Source organism: Crassostrea angulata, chromosome 6 (assembly GCF_025612915.1).
Source record: "Crassostrea angulata isolate pt1a10 chromosome 6, ASM2561291v2, whole genome shotgun sequence".
In the NCBI taxonomy this organism is placed as follows: domain Eukaryota; kingdom Metazoa; phylum Mollusca; class Bivalvia; order Ostreida; family Ostreidae; genus Magallana; species Magallana angulata.
Genome location: NC_069116.1, coordinates 12289004 through 12308129, shown reverse-complemented (window position 1 = coordinate 12308129; position 19126 = coordinate 12289004). Strand labels below are relative to the sequence as shown.

Here is a 19126-nt window from a genome sequence, read left to right as displayed (position 1 = left end):
AGAGCTAAAGATGTCTAATGTATTTTTCAATTTTTTTTTTTAATTTTATTTTTTCGTAGAATCAACTATTATAATTACAGATGACATTTGTATTGCATGTCTGATAATTTTTGTTCCTTTGTATGACCAGAGACATATATGATATGATATAAATAACGTCCTTGGTATGACCATTGGACCCCAAAATTAGGAGAATTTAATTACTTACCTGATCAAGGCTTATAGTAACGTCTTTTTGATATCAATCAAGCTAAGAAAACTTTGAAAATTTATGAATGAATGAATGAATGAGTATTCCGGAATGCAAATTGCCAGCCATAGCGCTGGGTGTTAGTCTAATGCATACTAAACAAACCTTTAATACAAAAGAGTAAGACGACAGAACTGCGAATTTAAAATTTGTGTTTACGTTTGTTTTCAATTAAGCTTATTCACTTATTTTCAGTGTCATTCTTATAGGCATATTTAGAGGGAAAATGACATAAATTGCAATCTTGTTTGTTCACACAGCAATTTTAGGTACTTGTATGTAGGTTTAAACAAAACAGCATCCGAACAAATTCGGTCAGTGAAGAAGTGCATGATGACAAGTTACATCGATCCAGATGATGATCCCACTCTTCATAGACTAGAGGGGCTGGAAAATCAAAAGGGAGGGCTGGTTATAATGAAAAAGAAAACGTCTGGGGATGAATCTCACAAATTCAAGAAACCTGCTCTGCCAAAAGTTTCATTGTTGGGTTTAGACAGACTAGCTAAAGAAAAGCGCAAAGCATTGGAAGAGGAAGACATTGTCAAGAAAAAATCAAAAGTATCATCATATACAGACGACAAAGATGAGGACAGTGAAAGTGATGAGGATGATAGCGATGATAATTCAGATATGAGTAGAAGGGACAGAAAAGAAAGGTAAACTTTCTTGAACTAATCACATTTTTTTGTTGCATTTGGAATCGATGGAAAGAACACTTAATGTATTGATATTATTTTTACCAATAATAAAACGAATTCTGAGTGGTGAATAAGGGAGATTTCAGACATTTTAAATTACGAATGGCTTTTAAATCAATAAAATTAAGCTCTGAATGCTGTAGTTGTAATGACCGTTATCTGACATGGATTATCCGCACTTTGTAGAATGTTAACTTTGTTTTGACGTCATAATGCTTGACATTACATTTCTATACCTAATAAAAATTCTGAATAAACAACTATATGATCAAAATGTGTTTTCCTCAGTATGCAGTACATTCCATAACAACTGATCTTGAATTAATATCAAGTCCAACAAACTCATTCAGTACTTGTAATCTGGTCAATCGCTGACCAAGAAGGTGTGTTCACCGACTATGAACATGAAATTTTAAACACATATCAACACTATCAGCGCTTCTATTGATGTTGATGAAAAAACTTTTTTTGTAGAAATTACAGACAGTCTCGAGTAGAAACACCATCTCATCCTGGTGGCATTAGTCGAGAGGCTAGAAATAGACAAGAGGAAAAAAGGCAAAGAGATAGAGACAGAGGACTGCATGTCTCCTCCAAAGACAAACGACGAGATGACAGGAGGGATCAAGGCAAGTTCTTGTACCACGTGTTGATACATGTATGATCAAGTTAGAAGTGAGACTAACTGTTAGAACAAAATATGTTTCTTGGGGTTATCTGTTTATTTATCTGTTAATTTAAAGCTCTCTCTTTCTCTCTCTCTCCCCCCTTTATCTGCCCCTTATTGTTTTTTTTGTACTGTTTGTAATCATATGATTGTATTACAGACAGAAACTACTCACGAGATCGAGATAGAGACAGAGACCGTCGGAGAGACAGGGATCGTCGCCGAGATGACAGAAGTAGCAGAAGTCACCGCAGTGACAGGAGTGACAGGAGCGCCAGGGAATGGGACGAGACTCCCAAGAGGTTCAGAGATAGTCCCGCCACCCCAGATATCAGGGTTAAAGGTATTCAGCCTAAGCCATAATTAGCATGTCTGATATACCATTTACATACCGATTATCAGTGCTAGGTTTGTGGCATTGGGAAATTTCATTATCTTTCATTTAAAAAAAAAGAAGATGACAATTTTTATTTTGGCAAGTTTTTTGTGCAAAATAAATAAAAAAAAACTTTGTTGAAATTATTTAGTCTTTTTGTTTTAATGAAATATATTGTACCATGAAAATTTTTTATCTTTGTTTTTTATATATATATGATAAATGATAACTTACCATTATTTCTTGTCTATCAATAGCTAATCGGACAAAACATCTTTGGGTAATGGAAATCATTAACGGATTAAGTACACATGTTCAGTTTTGAATCAATGTCTTCTAAACTTTGACTTAAAATTAGTTGTAATGACTTGTAGATGACTCAAGATACACTTGTTAAAAGATAGTGATTAAAATTTGTGAAATCGAGCTCATTAATCAAATCTTTTGAATTCATATTACTGTCTAAGAACGTAGAATGTATGCAGGCATTCCATGAACTCTTATAATATTGGAAGGCAGAATATTAGATTAGCATTGAGATTTTTTTTTTAGACACGCCATCACGTACTGCCTGGGAAGATGAGGATGATGATGCCACACCACTGAAACGATCCAGTTGGGATTTACCCACTCCGTTAAGTCGTGACCCAGATGATAGGAGTGAACGGAGTTTTACCTCATCACACCGTGGCAGTAAAGACCGCAGGTACAACCAATCCTAGAGGTTTTAAGCTTGACTTGACAAAGTTGGGGAAGCTTATTAAGATGAAGATTAACCATAATACAGTACATTGTTTTGATAAAAAAAATGATAATACCAATACCTCGCAAGATGTTACGAAAATACTGATTTTGTCATAATATTCTTGAGAGTACTTGAAATTAATTTAATGGTATGCCATCAAAGTTTTGTGCTCGTCAATTAAAGAATGAATTTAAACTGTTTTTAAGGAAAAGGTCTGATGAAACACCATTACCAACTCCATCGTATAAATACAATACTTGGATGAAAAATAAAAAGAAGATACCATACACACCTAAAATGGATGAAAAAGGTATAGTAGAGGCTGGCCATTTATGTTGATGCATGTAAATAAATCATTCAATTGTACAGCATGCATGAATGTAAAAAAAAAAGGACCATTTGGAATTTAGATTTCTATTGGTGATTTTTTTTTATATGATTTGTGAATATTATTTTAATATAGGGATAATTTTTCATTTTTGAAGACAAGCTAAATCAAATTTAGAACCTTCATGACCTGTTACATTATATTATCAAATATTGTACAATGTACATATACAGGTAAAGTAGATGTTGAGAAGATGACAGAGGAAGAAAGAGAGGACTGGGAAATGGAACAGAAGCGACTCGATCGGGAGTGGTATGGACTTGACGAAGGTTACGACGATGACCACAACCCGTTCTCTGGAATGTCCACTGACTACACTAAACGCAAGGAGGAAGAGGTGGAGAAAAAGAAGAAGAAGAAGATGACAGCCAGACAGGCACAGCACCAGAGGGTCAGAATCTGTTAGCTCACTAACTCTTTTTGTTAAACATGCAGATCATCAAACAGTTTAAAGCTACTTGATCTGATTTGATGCATTATTTTTGGAAAGAAAAATATTTCAGGTTTCTTGCCTACTTTAGCAATAATGAAAATAAAGAAGCTCTAATAATTACACATTTTTAAAATTTAATTTCTTCAAATAAAATAAAACTGAAAAAAAAATGCTGGCAAGTTTGCATTAGATTCAAAGAAACTGTGCACTTAAAACCATACTTTATAGCTTTAATGTCAAAGTTTATGTAAAATTCATCAGCTTGATAAATGAAAAATTGAAAAACCTTAGCAAAATAGAATTTATACAGTCAAATTTTGCTGGTTATGTTTTAGCTGTACAAGAGTATGTGTTACAGTCCTATAGTTTGCTGTACACAGATCATCATTTGGGATTTGTTATCCTTCAGTTGATCTATTCTCTTTTTACAGGACAATGAATTATGGGAGACCAACAGAATGATGAGGAGCGGTGTGGTTGTCAGGACTAATTTTGATGAGGATTTTGAGGATGATAACGAGGCAAGAGTTCATTTGTTGGTTCACAACATTGTTCCACCATTTCTTGACGGCCGCATCACATTCACTAAACAGCCCGAGCCTGTCGTCCCTGTTAAGGTAAGGTTCAAAAGTCAACACTCAGTGTCAAATCAGATGGAAGCTATAAAAATAAAGTTCTAGATATCACAGGATATTAGACATAGAGGATATTCTAAAATTTGAGATATAGAGGATAACATAACATGTATATAAAGAACCAGTGAGTGGGATTCCTACTCACGTTGACATTTCATATTTAAGATAACAATGAAAAATCAAATTTCAGCTGTATTTTATATTTAATTTGAGATATTAAAGTATTTCTATAGACTATATTATATTTATGAATTGAGTAAACATCTGAGGTACTACATGTACCATATTTCATGAACCAGTTATACATGTGAAAACCAAAGACATACTGTTGTTGGTGAACTAGTTTGATTAATTATTGCATCTGATTTTGTAGGACCCTACTTCTGACATGGCCCAGGTGGCTAGGAAAGGTTGTGCCGTGGTTCGAATACACAGAGACCAGAAAGAAAAAAGAAAGGCTCAGAAGAAAGAATGGGAATTGGCAGGAACTAAGATAGGAGAAATTATGGGAGTCAAAAAGGAGGAGGAAAAGGTTTCAATTTATGTAGACCTACAATACTGTAAAGTAAAATATAGTGCATTGCAGAAAAGTTGAGACATAGAAGTTATGAAATACTCTTTGATTATTCATAGAATGGGGAATTCCCACTACCATAAATAAATAACTTATATTTATTTTGTTTGTTTTGAAAATTGGGTGTTACTGGGGTTTTCTCCCTTTAAAGACTAAAACTTTTTATTCATTGAATATTGACTGAAAAAAATAAGGAGCTTTATCAATTATTTGAATGTTCTCCTTTGCAGGCTGACAAGACCTTGGAGAATGGGGATTTAGACTACAAGGCCGACCACAAGTTTGCGGATCTCCTCAAGGACAAATCAGAGGCGGTCAGTGAGTTCGCTAAGAGAAAATCCATCGCTGAACAGAGGAAGTACCTGCCCATCTACGCCATCAGAAATGAGGTAACAATTCAGTCCTTCTTTTTCATGGACCTTTTATCAATGTCATGCTGAAGCATTCTTTTTGCATCATAATATATTGTCTGTATTCTGAAGATTTTTTTTTATCCCAAATGTAGTCACAATCCCAACTGTATGTTTTATTTTGAACCTATAAAGACAGAAGTATTGATTGATATTTTAATATTCATTTTTTTGTATGTGCCTCTGTACTAAACTTGCCATAAGTTTTGATGTTTAATGATATTTTTTTATTATTATATATTTCATTTTTATTTTTTTATATTATTTTTTTATTTACTTTCAGCTTCTGAATGTGATTAGAGACAATAATGTGATTGTCATTGTGGGAGAGACAGGATCAGGGAAGACAACTCAGCTGACGCAGGTCAGTGTGTGGATGTGGAAATACTGAATGGGAGTCGTCCATAAAGTATTGACAATTTTACACGGCAACTATCAGTAGTCTAGTACTGTGGTTAAATAAATATTCATGAGCATAAAGTTTTGTGCATTTAGTAAAATGCAAATTTGTGGATAATAATCCTATTCACTAAATTGTTGTCACATTTGTTACTTAAATGATTTTGGGCATGGATGCAAATTTGAAATCCATGACAGGGTCCAATGAATGATGTTGAGATGGATAAAAGCTGTCTGTATCAGAAGCCTCAGACCTAGAGGTTGTAAAACATTTGGGCATGTGTTCTCTGTACACAAGTTTCAGTAGTGCTCTATAATTCTAACCATACTCTAGTGGTTCAAAAATTTGGAGCACTTTACAATTATGCATGAGAGTATGTTGTATTTAATGGAGTAAGGAGTACATGTTTATTACCTCCCTCCAGCATTTCCTTGCAAGATATTCGAAAGGGCAAAAAACTATCATTAATTGTTGACTTTATATATCACTGTGTTTATAGTACCTCCACGAAGATGGCTACACAAAGTATGGTATGGTGGGCTGTACTCAGCCCAGGAGAGTGGCAGCCATGTCTGTCGCTAAGCGGGTCTCCGAGGAAATGGGGGTGGAGCTAGGACAGGATGTGGGATACGCGATCCGTTTTGAGGACTGCACATCAGAGGTTGCTTTTATTTTCACGTTCTTTTTGCTGTTCTGTAATGTTCTTCCTAATTATATGTATGATCACAAATCCTTAGAAATTTTTTGTCCTTTAAAAAAGTTATTACTTCTCCTTTGTTATTGTGCAAGATGTTGTTCATGTTGGGGTTTGTGATTTTTTTCTACAGAAAACTGTCATTAAGTACATGACAGATGGTATTTTGCTGAGAGAATCTCTGAGAGAGTCTGACCTGGATAACTACAGTGCTATCATAATGGACGAAGCTCACGAACGCTCACTCAATACAGATGTTTTGTTTGGACTCCTTAGGGATGTAAGAACAAATTCAAGTACAAGTACTTTCTATTGAATTCCTTATCAACATATACACTGAATGATTAACATGTAATATACTGTAGAAGCTAATTCTGTCTATCAGGTTGTGGCCAGACGTCATGACTTGAAGTTGATTGTGACATCAGCAACAATGAATGCTGATAAGTTTGCCAACTTCTTTGGCAATGTGCCAACTTATACCATTCCCGGCCGAACTTTCCCGGTGGAGATTTTCTTCAGTAAGAATGTGGTGGAGGACTATGTAGACTCAGCCGTCAAACAGTCCATGCAGATACACCTCACAGGGATGAAAGGCCAGTATCAGTGATTCATCTCATAGCTCATTCATCTTTTTCTAAATCGTTAATTTTTTCAACTGTGTTCTGTATAGATCAGTGTTTGTTTTTGTTAAACTTTTGTTGAAGAGTGAATTTTGTTTTATAGGAGATATATTGGTATTTATGCCAGGGCAGGAGGATATTGAAGTAACTTGTGAACTGTTAGCAGGTGTGTGGAAAACTTGTACATTGTACTTGTATTTGTGTACTTATTATTCATTAAAGGAATATTGTAAAATTATTTCAAGGGAAAAGAATTTTTAATAGTGCACAGTGTAAGCATTTGTTTATGAATAAAAAAAATAGGTAGAAAAGGAGAAGTAACTGAGCAATGTAAAAATTCAGAATTAATTTGTTCACGTTTGAGAAACTGAGACCTACCCAGTGAATCTGCCCATGCAGTATCATACTATGTTGCTTTAAAGACTGACTTGTTAATATACACTGCATATGAATTATTCTGAATCCCATGTATAGATACTTATGTGTTATATATTCTGAATATTACGTCAGAACGGCTTGGGGAGCTGGATGAAGCCCCTCCATTAGCAATCCTCCCTATCTACTCCCAGCTACCTAGTGACCTCCAGGCCAAGATCTTTGAGAAAGCTCCTGATGGAGTCAGGAAGTGCATTGTGGCTACAAACATTGCCGAGACCTCTCTCACAGGTGATCTCCCTTTATTTTAGACAGGCATCTTTCAGTGAAAAATCGGTAGTCATGTGTATTAGATGTTAATTGTAATATTTTATCTGCTTTATTACTGAATACTATGTACCAGGTGAAACTGTAAACAAGTACACCATGTTCTTGTTCATTGATCTATTCAATTCATATCTATTTGAGAAACAGTTGTATGCTATGTTTAAAGTCTTTAAAATGATGTTTCACTTTAAATTTACTGGTAATACATTTTAACTGTATGCATTGACTCCCAGTGGATGGAATCATGTTCGTGGTAGACGCTGGCTACTGTAAGCTTAAGGTCTTCAATCCTAAAATCGGTATGGATGCTCTCCAGATCTTCCCCATCAGTCAGGTGAGAAAATATTTGATAAAGTTATTTCTGCTTAATGCCATGTCTCTCTGAAACTAAAACTTTTTACCTGTAGGGTATTATAATTTCATTAGGATTTTAAAAAAATGTTTGTTTTGTTTTTTTGCATTACTGAAGTTTGAAATTATTTTTTGAAAGACACTATGATAATTATAGTTCAGTTGTATTGTTATTGTCATATTGAATTGAAAATGTTACCACAAAGATGCTTTCATTGCTTTGACTATTACAGGCCAATGCCAACCAGCGGTCAGGGAGGGCAGGCAGGACAGGCCCCGGGTAAGATACAGAATTCTGTGACCACTAATCCTGTGTAGGAATGATTTTGTAGCATAAATGCAAGGTGTTACTCCATTGTAAAGGGTGACATTATTGTCACTTTGAAAGAAATTTCGAGAAAAATACACACAGATATACAACTTATCTTAACATCAGCAAGTTTATTACATTGAGTATAAGGGTGATGAGATTTGTTTTTTGGGTTTGTAGGCATTGCTATCGGCTGTACACACAGAGACAATACAAAGATGAATTACTGACCAACACAGTGCCAGAAATACAGAGGACAAACCTGGCCAATGTTGTGCTGCTGTTGAAGTCCCTGGGTGTTCAAGATCTGTTACAGTTCCACTTTATGGACCCGCCTCCTCAGGTAAGAATGATAAACATCATGTCAATGAATTGAGAACTCGTACATATTCATAAAAGTATAAATGTGTGCAAGGAAAATCAATTAAATCCAGAGAGATTATTGAAATGTAATGTGCTATACATTTTTATATGTTAAATGCATTAAATTTTGACAATTAGTTAAAAATGTTGACTGTGCATTGGGTATGTATTAAATATTATGTAGACTGGACACTATTAAACAGTCAATAATCTTTCTAGGACAATATTCTGAACTCTATGTACCAACTGTGGATCACGGGGGCCCTGGACAACACAGGATCCCTGACCCCCCTGGGCAGACAGATGGTGGAGTTCCCCCTGGACCCCTCCCTGTCTAAGATGTTGATTGTCTCCCTGGACATGGGCTGCAGTGCTGAGATTCTGGTGAGTCTGTCTGTACATGTATCTCTGTCTCCCTGGACATGGGCTGCAGTGCTGAGATTCTGGTAAGTCTGCCTGGTCATGTATCTCAGTCAATCAGCTCTATGTATTTATGCAAATCATGTGTTCATTAGTAAGTAAATTCATGAAACAGAATTTTCCTTCACAACTCTTACCGGTACATAGCACAATTGTATCATGTTGCTGTTGAGTAATTAACACATATTGGTCAAAAGTTTTGTTCATAGAATGTACCAGTAAATTTTTTTTCAATGATATGGTGCTGTGGGGGCGGGTACAGAAGTTGATCTTGCATGATGTTTCAAGAATTTACATATGGGGAAAGAGATAAGAAATAAAAGATATAAATTTCAAATTATGAAGTAGAGTACTTTAAGAGTGCTTTATGACATAATGTTCTGATTGTTGTTGTCTGTAAAGTAAAATATACCTGACTACAGATGATTTAGAAATCTCACTACCATGTGGGCTGGAATGATAAATCTGCAATATATGTGTCTAAATCAGGTACATGTATGTATGCCATTGATAAGATTTACATGATACTTAGTTTTATGTGCAAAATATTAAAATTAAAAGAGTGCGTCCAAGTTATTTTACATGTACACATTCTTCAGATCTATGGATTTTTTCAAGGATCCATTTGGTCTGATTGATGCACCAACACATCAACCAGTGGATCTTGATTTTTAACAATTGAATTCCCTTGTGTCTTTATTTTTAGGTCACCTGAGTAAACTCAGGAGACATTGCTATCCGTTTTCGTCTGGCGTCGTGCGTTAACAATTGTACTTTTTTAACTTCTTCTTAAAAACTACAAGGCCATTTGCTACCATTTTTGATGTGAGGCATTTCTATGGTAAGAGGAATCTAAATTGTGAAATTTGTGGCTTTACCACCCCTGGGGCACCACAAGTGGTGCCAAATATGCAAAAAAAATACCAAATTTTCAAAAATCTTCTTCTCTACTCCCACACATGTGAGGAAAAAACTAGTTGCATGGTTATGATATCCATGAAGAACTCTACCCAAATTGTGAAATTCATGGCCCCTGTGTCAGGGGTTCAGGCTCTAGGGTGGGGCCAATATGGCCATATAGTAAACATGTATTAAATCTTAGAAAATCTTCTTCTCTACTCCCATATATATTTGTTAAAAACTAAATGCATGATTATGATGTCCATGAAGCCCTCTACCAAAATTGTGAAATCCATGACCCCTGTGTCAGGGGTTCAGGCTCTAGGGTGGGGCCAATATGGCCATATAGTAAAAATGTATTAAGTCTCAAAAAATCTTCTTCTTTACCCTCAAACATGTGGGCAAAAAAACTGAATACATGGTTATGATGTCCACTAACTCCTCTACCTAAATTGTGAAATTCATGGCCCCAGGGTCAGGGGTTCAGGACATGTGGGGGAGGGGGAATATGGCAATATAGTGTTCATGCATATAATGTTTTAAAATTTTCTTCTGTATTCTCACACATCTGTATAAAAAACTGACTAATAATTATGTTTACCAGGAAGTCCTCTACTAAAATTTTAAATTTCATGTCCCCTGGAGTATGGGTTTTGACTCTAGGGCAGGGCAAAAATGGATGTATAGGTGTTAATGCATATAATGTTTAAAAATTATCTTCTTTACTCCCACACACCTAAAGGAAAACTGAATTCATGATTTTGTAGACCAGATCTTTAAGTTTTTCGCCAAAATTATAGGTTTCATAGTTCTTTTTGAAAGATTTCAGGCAGGGAGGTGGTTGTCATTACAAATTTATAATTGTTCTACTCCAGAATGAAACCTAATTAATTAAATGCATATATGAGACTCCTCAACAAGTTTGTGTATGGGTTATATGCTACTCAGGTGACCGTTAAGGCCTATTGGCCTCTTGTTGTATTGCTTTTATCTTACCATGTGACCATACCCCTTTTGTTGTGCCTAACCTTACAAGTTAGATATAAGTTTGTTTAAAAGTAAAGGATTCATTTTGAAAATTGTTTTCCTTTGACAAGTGCCCCTCCCTCCCTTAAATAAAAAAATCCTAAATGAAAAAATGAGTCTGAGGTTTGTTTACTGTACGGAGATCAATTTTCATTTCAAAACAAAACAGGCAAAGTCCTCAGTAAATCACTGTATAACAGGAAATTAGCTCAATATTTTAGTTATATTCATAAAAAGTTACATTCAGCTAATTCAGAGTTTGGTGAATGAATCTTAAAAATAATAAAAAAAGTTTGAAAACTTACTTTATCCGAAAGTGTTTTCACCATATTCATTTACATTTAGAAAATCATGTACATTATTGTAATGATTAATTTAAAATGTTTTGCTTGTCGATTGTCTTGTATGAGTTTATAGTTTTCATGATCAAATTAAGTTTGGAATTGGACAAACTGCTATTGTATGTTTATTGACTTCATGAAAAAAAAGGCTTAAGTTTGCATTTTCACTTTTCTGTGATATTTTACAGTTTTTCTGCAAAGTGAGCAAATGTCAATTTTGGTAACATTGATAATAACATTTTACACAGTAAATTGAGCTTTTGAGGCTCTCTTTGTCTTAACTAAAGGTTCTAAAAGTCAATGCAGGTGGAATTTGAATTAATGTACTTTTAAAGCCCATACTTGGTTAACTCTCTTTAATTCATAACTAAAAATAACGTTATATATTATGCAAAACATTGTATGTACAATACATGAATATTTCAAATTCAGTATGAAATGGATGATCGAGCCATGCATATTTTCATAATCAAGAGTCTCAACACAGCTGCATTGATTTAATTTCCATGAAAGTTAACAGTACATGATATATAGTTGTAATTGCATAGATATTTATCACTAAAGAAAATGGGACTTTCTTGTGACTAGTTGCTATGACAACTTGATCCTTATGATGGGTCCCCACAGGTCTGGAATTCTATGTTGGCACTGGTTGAGTCTGGAGTCGTTGTTGAGGAGTCTGTGTTTGTATAGGGTTTTGATAAACCTCCATCCACAGTAGAGATGTCACTTTGTTTTACTACGGCAGTGTCTTCGTTAATGAATTTCACAGACACTTGAGATATAGACTCTGGTAATTGTGTGGAGTTTAGAACGATTCCATCATGAATTTGTCTTTTCTTAATTTCCTGAACATCATCCAGATTCTCATCTCTGACTTCCTGTTTATACACATTCCGGCTTTCGTCCTCAGAGTCTGAATCCGAGTGAAGCAGTCTCTTTGATTCCTCTAGAAGTCTGTGTTTTCTGTCATGATAGATGACAAGGGATAAACCAATAACACAAGGGATGAGGAAAATGATGCCAGCCAGAATTCCCACAATGCTGTTCAGGGATTTGTCCTCCACGAAAGCACACTGCACATGTAGGTCGTAAGTCTCATTAGCCATAACGTAAAGACAAACTTGCAGCCGTGTGTTTTTCAGTTCAAAGCTCTCTATTTTGAAATAGTTGGAACTGGAGTGAATGGTGACAGGTCCATAGAAATACTCTTTTTCCTTGCCATGTTCTATCACCTCTATCCGATAGGCATAGATCAGAGAGGAGTTCAGATGGCTCCAGTGCATCCAGATCTTCCCTTTCCTGATTTCTACCATATAATGGAGGTCTTTAAGTTTTAGCTTTAGCTGGGACAGGGCTGTGAGGCTTGAGCATGGAGGTTTGGTCTTCTTGTTGCATTCTGGTTCTATAGAGGAGGCATTGACTGTCTCATTGTTCATATTGAGACACAGTATTTCAGTCTGCTCCCTCTGAGAGTGAAGAGAGGGATAAAAGTGGCGCTTCAGTAACTGGCTTACCCAGACAACGCCACAGGTACAATGAAGGTCATTTCCTTGGAGGTTTATGAACTCAATGTCATGGAGATGGCTTAGGGAACAATACTCCAGAGTTGAGAGCTTTGTTCTTTGTAGGTCTAGATGTACTATGTGCTGTGGAAGTTTGATGGAGCTGACATCAATTTTAAGATTTAATGGGTTGTCAGACAAATCCAAAAGCTTCAGCTCAAGAAGTTTGCTAAATGCTAGAGGATGAATATCAGAAATTTGATTCTTTCCCAGGTATAGCTCCTTGAGATTGCTTTCCAAACCAGAGAAAAAGTGTTCTGAGATGGATGTCAAGAAATTGGAGGATAGAATTAGTTTTCTGATGAGTCTTGTGGGACTAAAGCTGTTATCTGCTATTTCTCCAATGTTATTGTTGGAAAGATCTAGAACCTCTACAGAAGGAATCCATAAAAGATCATCTGCTTTTAGGAATCTGATGATATTCTTGGACAAGTTCAGGTGGTGGATGCCAAGTTTCTGTAAATGAAGTGTACTAATGACTAATAGTTCATTAAGGGACAGGTCAATTGTAAAGACCTGCTGAAGGTTCACAAAGATATCTGGTATAGACTGAAGCCTGGTGCCATGGAAACCTAGAGATTCTATGTCTTTGATTCCGGTGAAGTAATCGGCTGGAAATGAGGTGATGTTGGAATTTCCAGTGACTTCAAGGGATTTCCAAGATTCCTGTTCCAGGTACGATCGACTGAGTTCCAGTAATCTTGAAATACTGGATGTGTTTTCATAGTTGCACGTGACAGAAGTCATGGAGGGCTCACTAGCTCTGTACCGACAGTTGGGAGAAAGGTCATCTATCTGTTGGGAGTGGGTCAAGGTCACAAGGAACAAGAAAGCACCGGTAAACCACATTCTTGTGACTTGTCTTTGCATTTTGTCTAAAAAAGCAGAATTCTGACATAAGATTTTTGTGAATTTTAATGAACTATCCATTAACTACTCTGGTACATGTTACCAGTAAGAATTAACTTTGAGTTATACTTGAAAAAAATAAATTCTGCAATCAACATTGTGGAAAGATTCTGTGGCCAGGATGGATTTTGTTCAGATCTACATCACAGGTGATTGATAAAGAGCCTTATCCTGTTTCTGGTGTTTGTTATTCCGATGTTCAGAGCTCTTGGTACCTACGTAGAAAGTTTATTTCTTTTCACCTTAATGCCCTCTATTGAATAAAGACTTCTGTTGATTTGAGAAATTGACTTTGATATTGAAATGTTAAGTGTTTTTTCTACACTCCTGTGTCCCACAATAGCTGGTAGTTTGGTCGGACAGGTAAACTAAGTACATCATTCTGAAGTTTCTTGCCCCTGGCACCCCAGACCTTGATTGCCAGGCTGATAAAAACCCAAAACCAAGGCACGACCAAGCCCATACTCATAATGACACACTCTGTTTTTATGTCAAACATTGGTGTTGAATCAATTTTTTTATTCATTTTAATCATTCATATCAGGATATGAATTCAATTATGGTTCAAATTGAATGGTAAGTTTCATGTGATAAAAGAATGTCTAAAGTTTAAAATAAAATGCATACATATTGATGTTGATGTGTGATTTTTTAAAATTATTATAAATTTTTTTGCTGAATGAATTGTTTTTAGTGGCTGAGATACAAACAGTCTGCATCATTACCTAAAATCAACAGGTCCCTTCCAACTGGTTTTTGTTTTCATTAGATAAAGGGTCAATGCTCAGCCTGCAGTTATTTTTTATGTTAAGCAATGACAGAGCGTCTAAGATTTTATTCAAAATATCAATTCATTCTAAACTAGTAATGATTTTATCTTTGACTTCAAGCAACAGTTTATGCTGCAAATGAATAACAAAATCCTTTATCGCGTATGTTAGAGTCTCTGTAATTATACTGAATTCTGGTAGTATTTGACATCTGATTTGAATGCTGACTCACTGGAGAGGATTTACACAGTATTTGATTGTACACAAGTACCATGGTAATAATATGTTCATTATGTGTTTAATTTGAAAATAAGTATAATAGTGATAAGCCCATCAAAGTGTCATTTTGCCACTATTAAGTGGGATAATTCATATTGCCAGATGCTTAAATTATTATTCTTTTTTTCAATGCAACAGTTAATGTTATCTATATATACTAAAGGAAAAAGATTATAGATAAACCAAAAGATAGCTGTAAAATAAAACAACTATCGTCTGTTAGATCAGATAAAGGGAAGGTTTTTTTTTTTTTTAAATATTGATCATTGCAGAATGAGATTTTGGTATCTTAATATTTTTAGAAGTTATTTTGCTACTTCTATATTCATTTGAAAATGAGTCATTTATAAATAAACTAATATTTATTGCATGGATTATGTTGAAATTGAAAATCTCTTGACAACATGGTTTTTATTAAAGAAAAATAACATTATTGAACAAATCTACATGTATTTTTTTTTTTTATGTTAGAGTAAAAAAATATATTTTACACTGTTGATAAATAAGAATCATGAGATGTTTATTGAAAAGAAACCTTGAAATTAAGATTAGATATACCAATAATTATTCTAAACATATTCTAATTGTAATAACTTGTTACAAAATTGTTCAAAAAATATATATCACAAATAGACATATTAATAAAACAGACTTACCGGTACTAGTATAGATATCTATGGAAAGGGCCCACCACAACAACCAATAATGAACATTTGAATTCTGTTAGTGGGTGTATATATAGAGGAAGAGAATGGATCATGCTCATTGGTCCAAATCTGAGGTGTACATCCCAGTGTCGCATAATGTATACACATAGATATATCTATACACCAATAAAAATATATTAACACCAAACCAGAAACATATATTGATTCAGTGATCAGTGATTACGTCTATCATGTATAGGGTACCGGGTATATATATATATATATACACATATATAGGAAGACAGGCAGGCAGCCTGTTCAATTTGGGGTATGGGGGTCAGGCACCGATATAAGGGGAAGGGGGGGGGGAGGGGGGCACAAACAGAACATGTATTGATACTGTGACCAGATGGACATACTTGTCACCAGTCACCCCAGGGATACTGAGTGGAAAACAGTCACGTCTTTTTGTGGTGAAGGGGGGTATACAGAGCATGTATTGATGATTGTAGAGCAAGTGAAGTGGGATGGATGTTTTAAAGAGAGCACTTGAACTAGATCTTTTTGTAGAAAATGACAATTGATATATGATAAGGCTGTGTATTAACCAAATAAATCAATAAGATACCATATTCAAGATGGCGATAAGTAATTTATTGGTCTTGTGCCAGAATATGGTTTATTGAAAAGCTTTCATTTTTAGCAATAAAAAAACTTGCATACAAATTTGGCTCAAATCATGAATATTAAGAGATTAATGAACATTAGATACTTTGGTACTGCCTTTTTTCATATCAATGTTAAAACTTAAGGATACCTAATGTTGTTATGCCGCTGATCATCTTGGATTATATACTGTATATCGGGTTATTTTTACCCTGTGTAATTTTCGCCTTCTACACTTTCAAACAGTTTCGCCCCGTCTTGAATTTGCCCACACACATTGTGTTTACTACGATATGATTTTAGACTCTGGAATTCGCCCAGTCTTACATTCGCCTGATGACAATGAGGGCGAAAGGGGCAAAAATAAAACGGGGGGGAATATTTCCCTGTATACAGTATTCTGTATCAAATTAAGTTTGCAAGTTTAAATATATACATTCCATGTATATATTTTGCTTGTAAAGTGTGTGAAAAGCTATGATATTAAAAACTGTAAATAAAGACTGGGGGTCAGTAGGTTAGATTAAGAGTTTTATTTTGACATCACTAATGTTAACCATCATATGCATGAATCAAAGTTCTAGCTCACATTGAATGGTTTGAAGGTTGTGGCTGTTGCACTGGCTTTTCCATTAATTTGAAATTACCTTCCAGTTTCTCCACCCTTGTTGTTTTTATGGTTTAGTCTTTGTAGTTGTTGTTTAAATTTGAAGAGCAATATGAAAACAATCAAATTTAACTAAAATATGGATGTGTCGCAAATTTATTTTTCATGCTGTAGGAGCTAACACAGATACACTATCAGGGCAATTAGCAGCAACTGCTATCCAACTTAACTGATTTTTCATCTTATTTCCATTAAAACATGTATTAAAGCAAATCCTACTGAAGTTAATCACAATCTTTATTCATGTTTTTTTTTTATCAATTTAAGGCCATTTAATTAAACTTGTATATATTTTATGACATTTGCAATGCATTTTAATCCATTTTCAACCTTGAAAAATGCATGTCGGCATCTAAAAATGTCTATAAATTTTTTTATAATGGTTCAAACCCACTCAAAGTTGCTACATTTGTAAATTATTAGCTCACCTGAACCGAAGGTTCAAGTGAGCTTTTCTGAACACCCGTTGTCCGTCGTCCGTCCGTCCGTCCGTCCGTCCGTCTGTCTGTCTGTCCGTCCGTCTGTAAACTTTTCACATTTTCAACTTCTTCTCAAAAACCACTGGGCCAAATTTAACCAAATTTAGTACAAAACATCCTTATGGAAAGGGGGTTATAAATTGTTAAAATAAAGGGCACAGCCCTTTTCAAAAGGGAGATAATTGCGAAACAGTAAGTTTAGGGTGCATGTCTTTAAAAATCTTCTTCTCAAGAACCACGGCACCAGAAATGCCAATATTTACACAAAAGCTTGTATATATAGTGAAGATTCTAAATTGTAAAAATCTTGACCCTCGGACCAAAACTGGGGCCCCAGGTGGGGTTCAAAGTTTAACATAGAAATACATAGGAAAATGTTTAAAAAATCTTCTTCTCAAGAAACACTGCACCAGAAATGCCAATATTTACACAAAAGCTTTTATATATAGTGAAGATTTTAAATTGTAAAAATGGTAACCCTCGGACCAAAACTGGGGCCCCAGGCGGGGTTCAAAGTTTAACATAGAACAACATATGGAAAATGTTTTAAAAATGTTCTTCTCAAGAACCACTGCACCAGAAATGCCAATATTTACACAAAAACTTGTATATATAGTGAAGATTCTAAATTGTAAAAATGGTAACCCTCGGACCAAAACTGGGGCCCCAGGCAGGGTTCAAAGTTTAACATAGAAATACATAGGAAATTTTTTTAAAAATCGTCTTCTCAAGAACCACTGCACCAGAAATGCCAATATTTACACAAAAGCTTGTATACATAGTGAACATTCTAAATTGTAAAAATCGTGACCCTCGGACCAAAACTGGGGCCCCAGGCGGGGTTCAAAGTTTAACATAGAAATACATAGGAAAATGTTTAAAAATCTTCTTCTCAAGAAATACTGCACCAGAAATGCCAATATTTACACAAAAGCTTGTATATATAGTGAAGATTTTAAATTGTAAAAATCGTGCCCCTCGGACCAAGACTGGGGCCCCAGGCGGGGTTCAAAGTTTAACATAGAAATACCTAAGGAAAATGTTTAAAAAATCTTCTTCTCAAGAACCACTGCACCAGAAATGCCAATATTTACACAAAAGCTTGTATGTATAATGAAGATTCTAAATTGTAGAAATCGTGACCCTCGGACCAAGACTGGGGCCCCAGGCGGGGTTCAAAGTTTAACATAGAACTACATATGAAAAATGTTTAAAAATTTTCTTCTCAAGAACCACTTCACCAAAAATGCCAATACATACACAAAAGGTTGTATACATAGTGAAGATTGTAAAAATCGTGATCCCCGAACAAAAAGTGGGGCCCCAGTAGGGGTTTAGATTTTAACATATGTAGGAAAATGTTTTAAAATCTTCTTCTCAAGAACTATAGTGCAACTGTTTGGGATATTACTATGCATACATGTACATCCTTAAATAATGTAGATTCAAAAAATTGTAACTCCCGGACAATTGATGGGCACCAAGAGGGGTTCAAAATTTAAACATTTTAAAAAACATAAAGGAAAAGTTTAAAAATTTTCTTCTCAAGAACTACAATGTTTTAGTTTGTGGAATTTCTATGCATGCATCCTTCGCTTATGTAGATTCCTAATTGGCAAAATCGTGACCCCCGGACCAATACTGGGGCCCCAAGATGGGGTCAAAATTTATTAAAGAAATATAAAGGTAACATGTTAAAAAATCTTCTTCTCGAGAACTACAATGCTTCAATTTGTGAGATTACTATCATGCATACAACCTTGGATAATGAAGGTTCGACAGTTTTAAAATAGTGACCCCTGGACTAATACTAGAGACCCAAGATGGGTTTAAAG

At 35.0% G+C, this 19126-nt stretch overlaps 2 protein-coding genes across 3 annotated transcripts in view; one reads left to right on the top strand and one right to left on the bottom strand.

Moving 5' to 3' along the window:
• The first annotated feature begins 356 nt into the window (after positions 1–356).
• Positions 357–19126, top strand: part of LOC128186577 (pre-mRNA-splicing factor ATP-dependent RNA helicase PRP16-like) — a 35150-nt gene continuing 16380 nt past the window's right edge. The window contains exons 1-19 of one of the 2 annotated variants that reach the window (XM_052856403.1): positions 357–909; positions 1426–1580; positions 1779–1961; positions 2547–2700; positions 2946–3049; positions 3301–3518; positions 3992–4177; positions 4569–4727; positions 5000–5158; positions 5463–5543; positions 6079–6240; positions 6407–6553; positions 6659–6869; positions 7000–7062; positions 7407–7562; positions 7832–7932; positions 8183–8229; positions 8440–8602; positions 8842–9006. In XM_052856403.1, the coding sequence (XP_052712363.1) occupies positions 581–909; positions 1426–1580; positions 1779–1961; positions 2547–2700; positions 2946–3049; positions 3301–3518; positions 3992–4177; positions 4569–4727; positions 5000–5158; positions 5463–5543; positions 6079–6240; positions 6407–6553; positions 6659–6869; positions 7000–7062; positions 7407–7562; positions 7832–7932; positions 8183–8229; positions 8440–8602; positions 8842–9006 (2943 nt within the window). In that variant the 5' untranslated portion in view covers positions 357–580. Of the gene's footprint in view, positions 910–1425; positions 1581–1778; positions 1962–2546; positions 2701–2945; positions 3050–3300; positions 3519–3991; positions 4178–4568; positions 4728–4999; positions 5159–5462; positions 5544–6078; positions 6241–6406; positions 6554–6658; positions 6870–6999; positions 7063–7406; positions 7563–7831; positions 7933–8182; positions 8230–8439; positions 8603–8841; positions 9069–19126 lie in introns of both variants that reach the window. The other variant, XM_052856404.1, reaches the window with a different exon arrangement.
• LOC128186579 (amphoterin-induced protein 3-like) lies at positions 11651–15768 on the bottom strand. Its single transcript, XM_052856405.1, has 2 exons — positions 15489–15768; positions 11651–13749 (listed from the first exon to the last, which is right to left on the bottom strand). The coding sequence occupies exon 2, from the start codon at positions 13742–13744 to the stop codon at positions 11918–11920; it is 1827 nt and encodes a 608-aa protein (XP_052712365.1). The 5' UTR covers positions 13745–13749; positions 15489–15768; the 3' UTR covers positions 11651–11917.

What these genes read in the sequence shown, in the direction of transcription:
- LOC128186579 (XM_052856405.1), bottom strand. Translation starts at nt 13,744, where the DNA reads ATGCAAAGACAAGTCACAAGAATGTGGTTTACCGGTGCTTTCTTGTTC.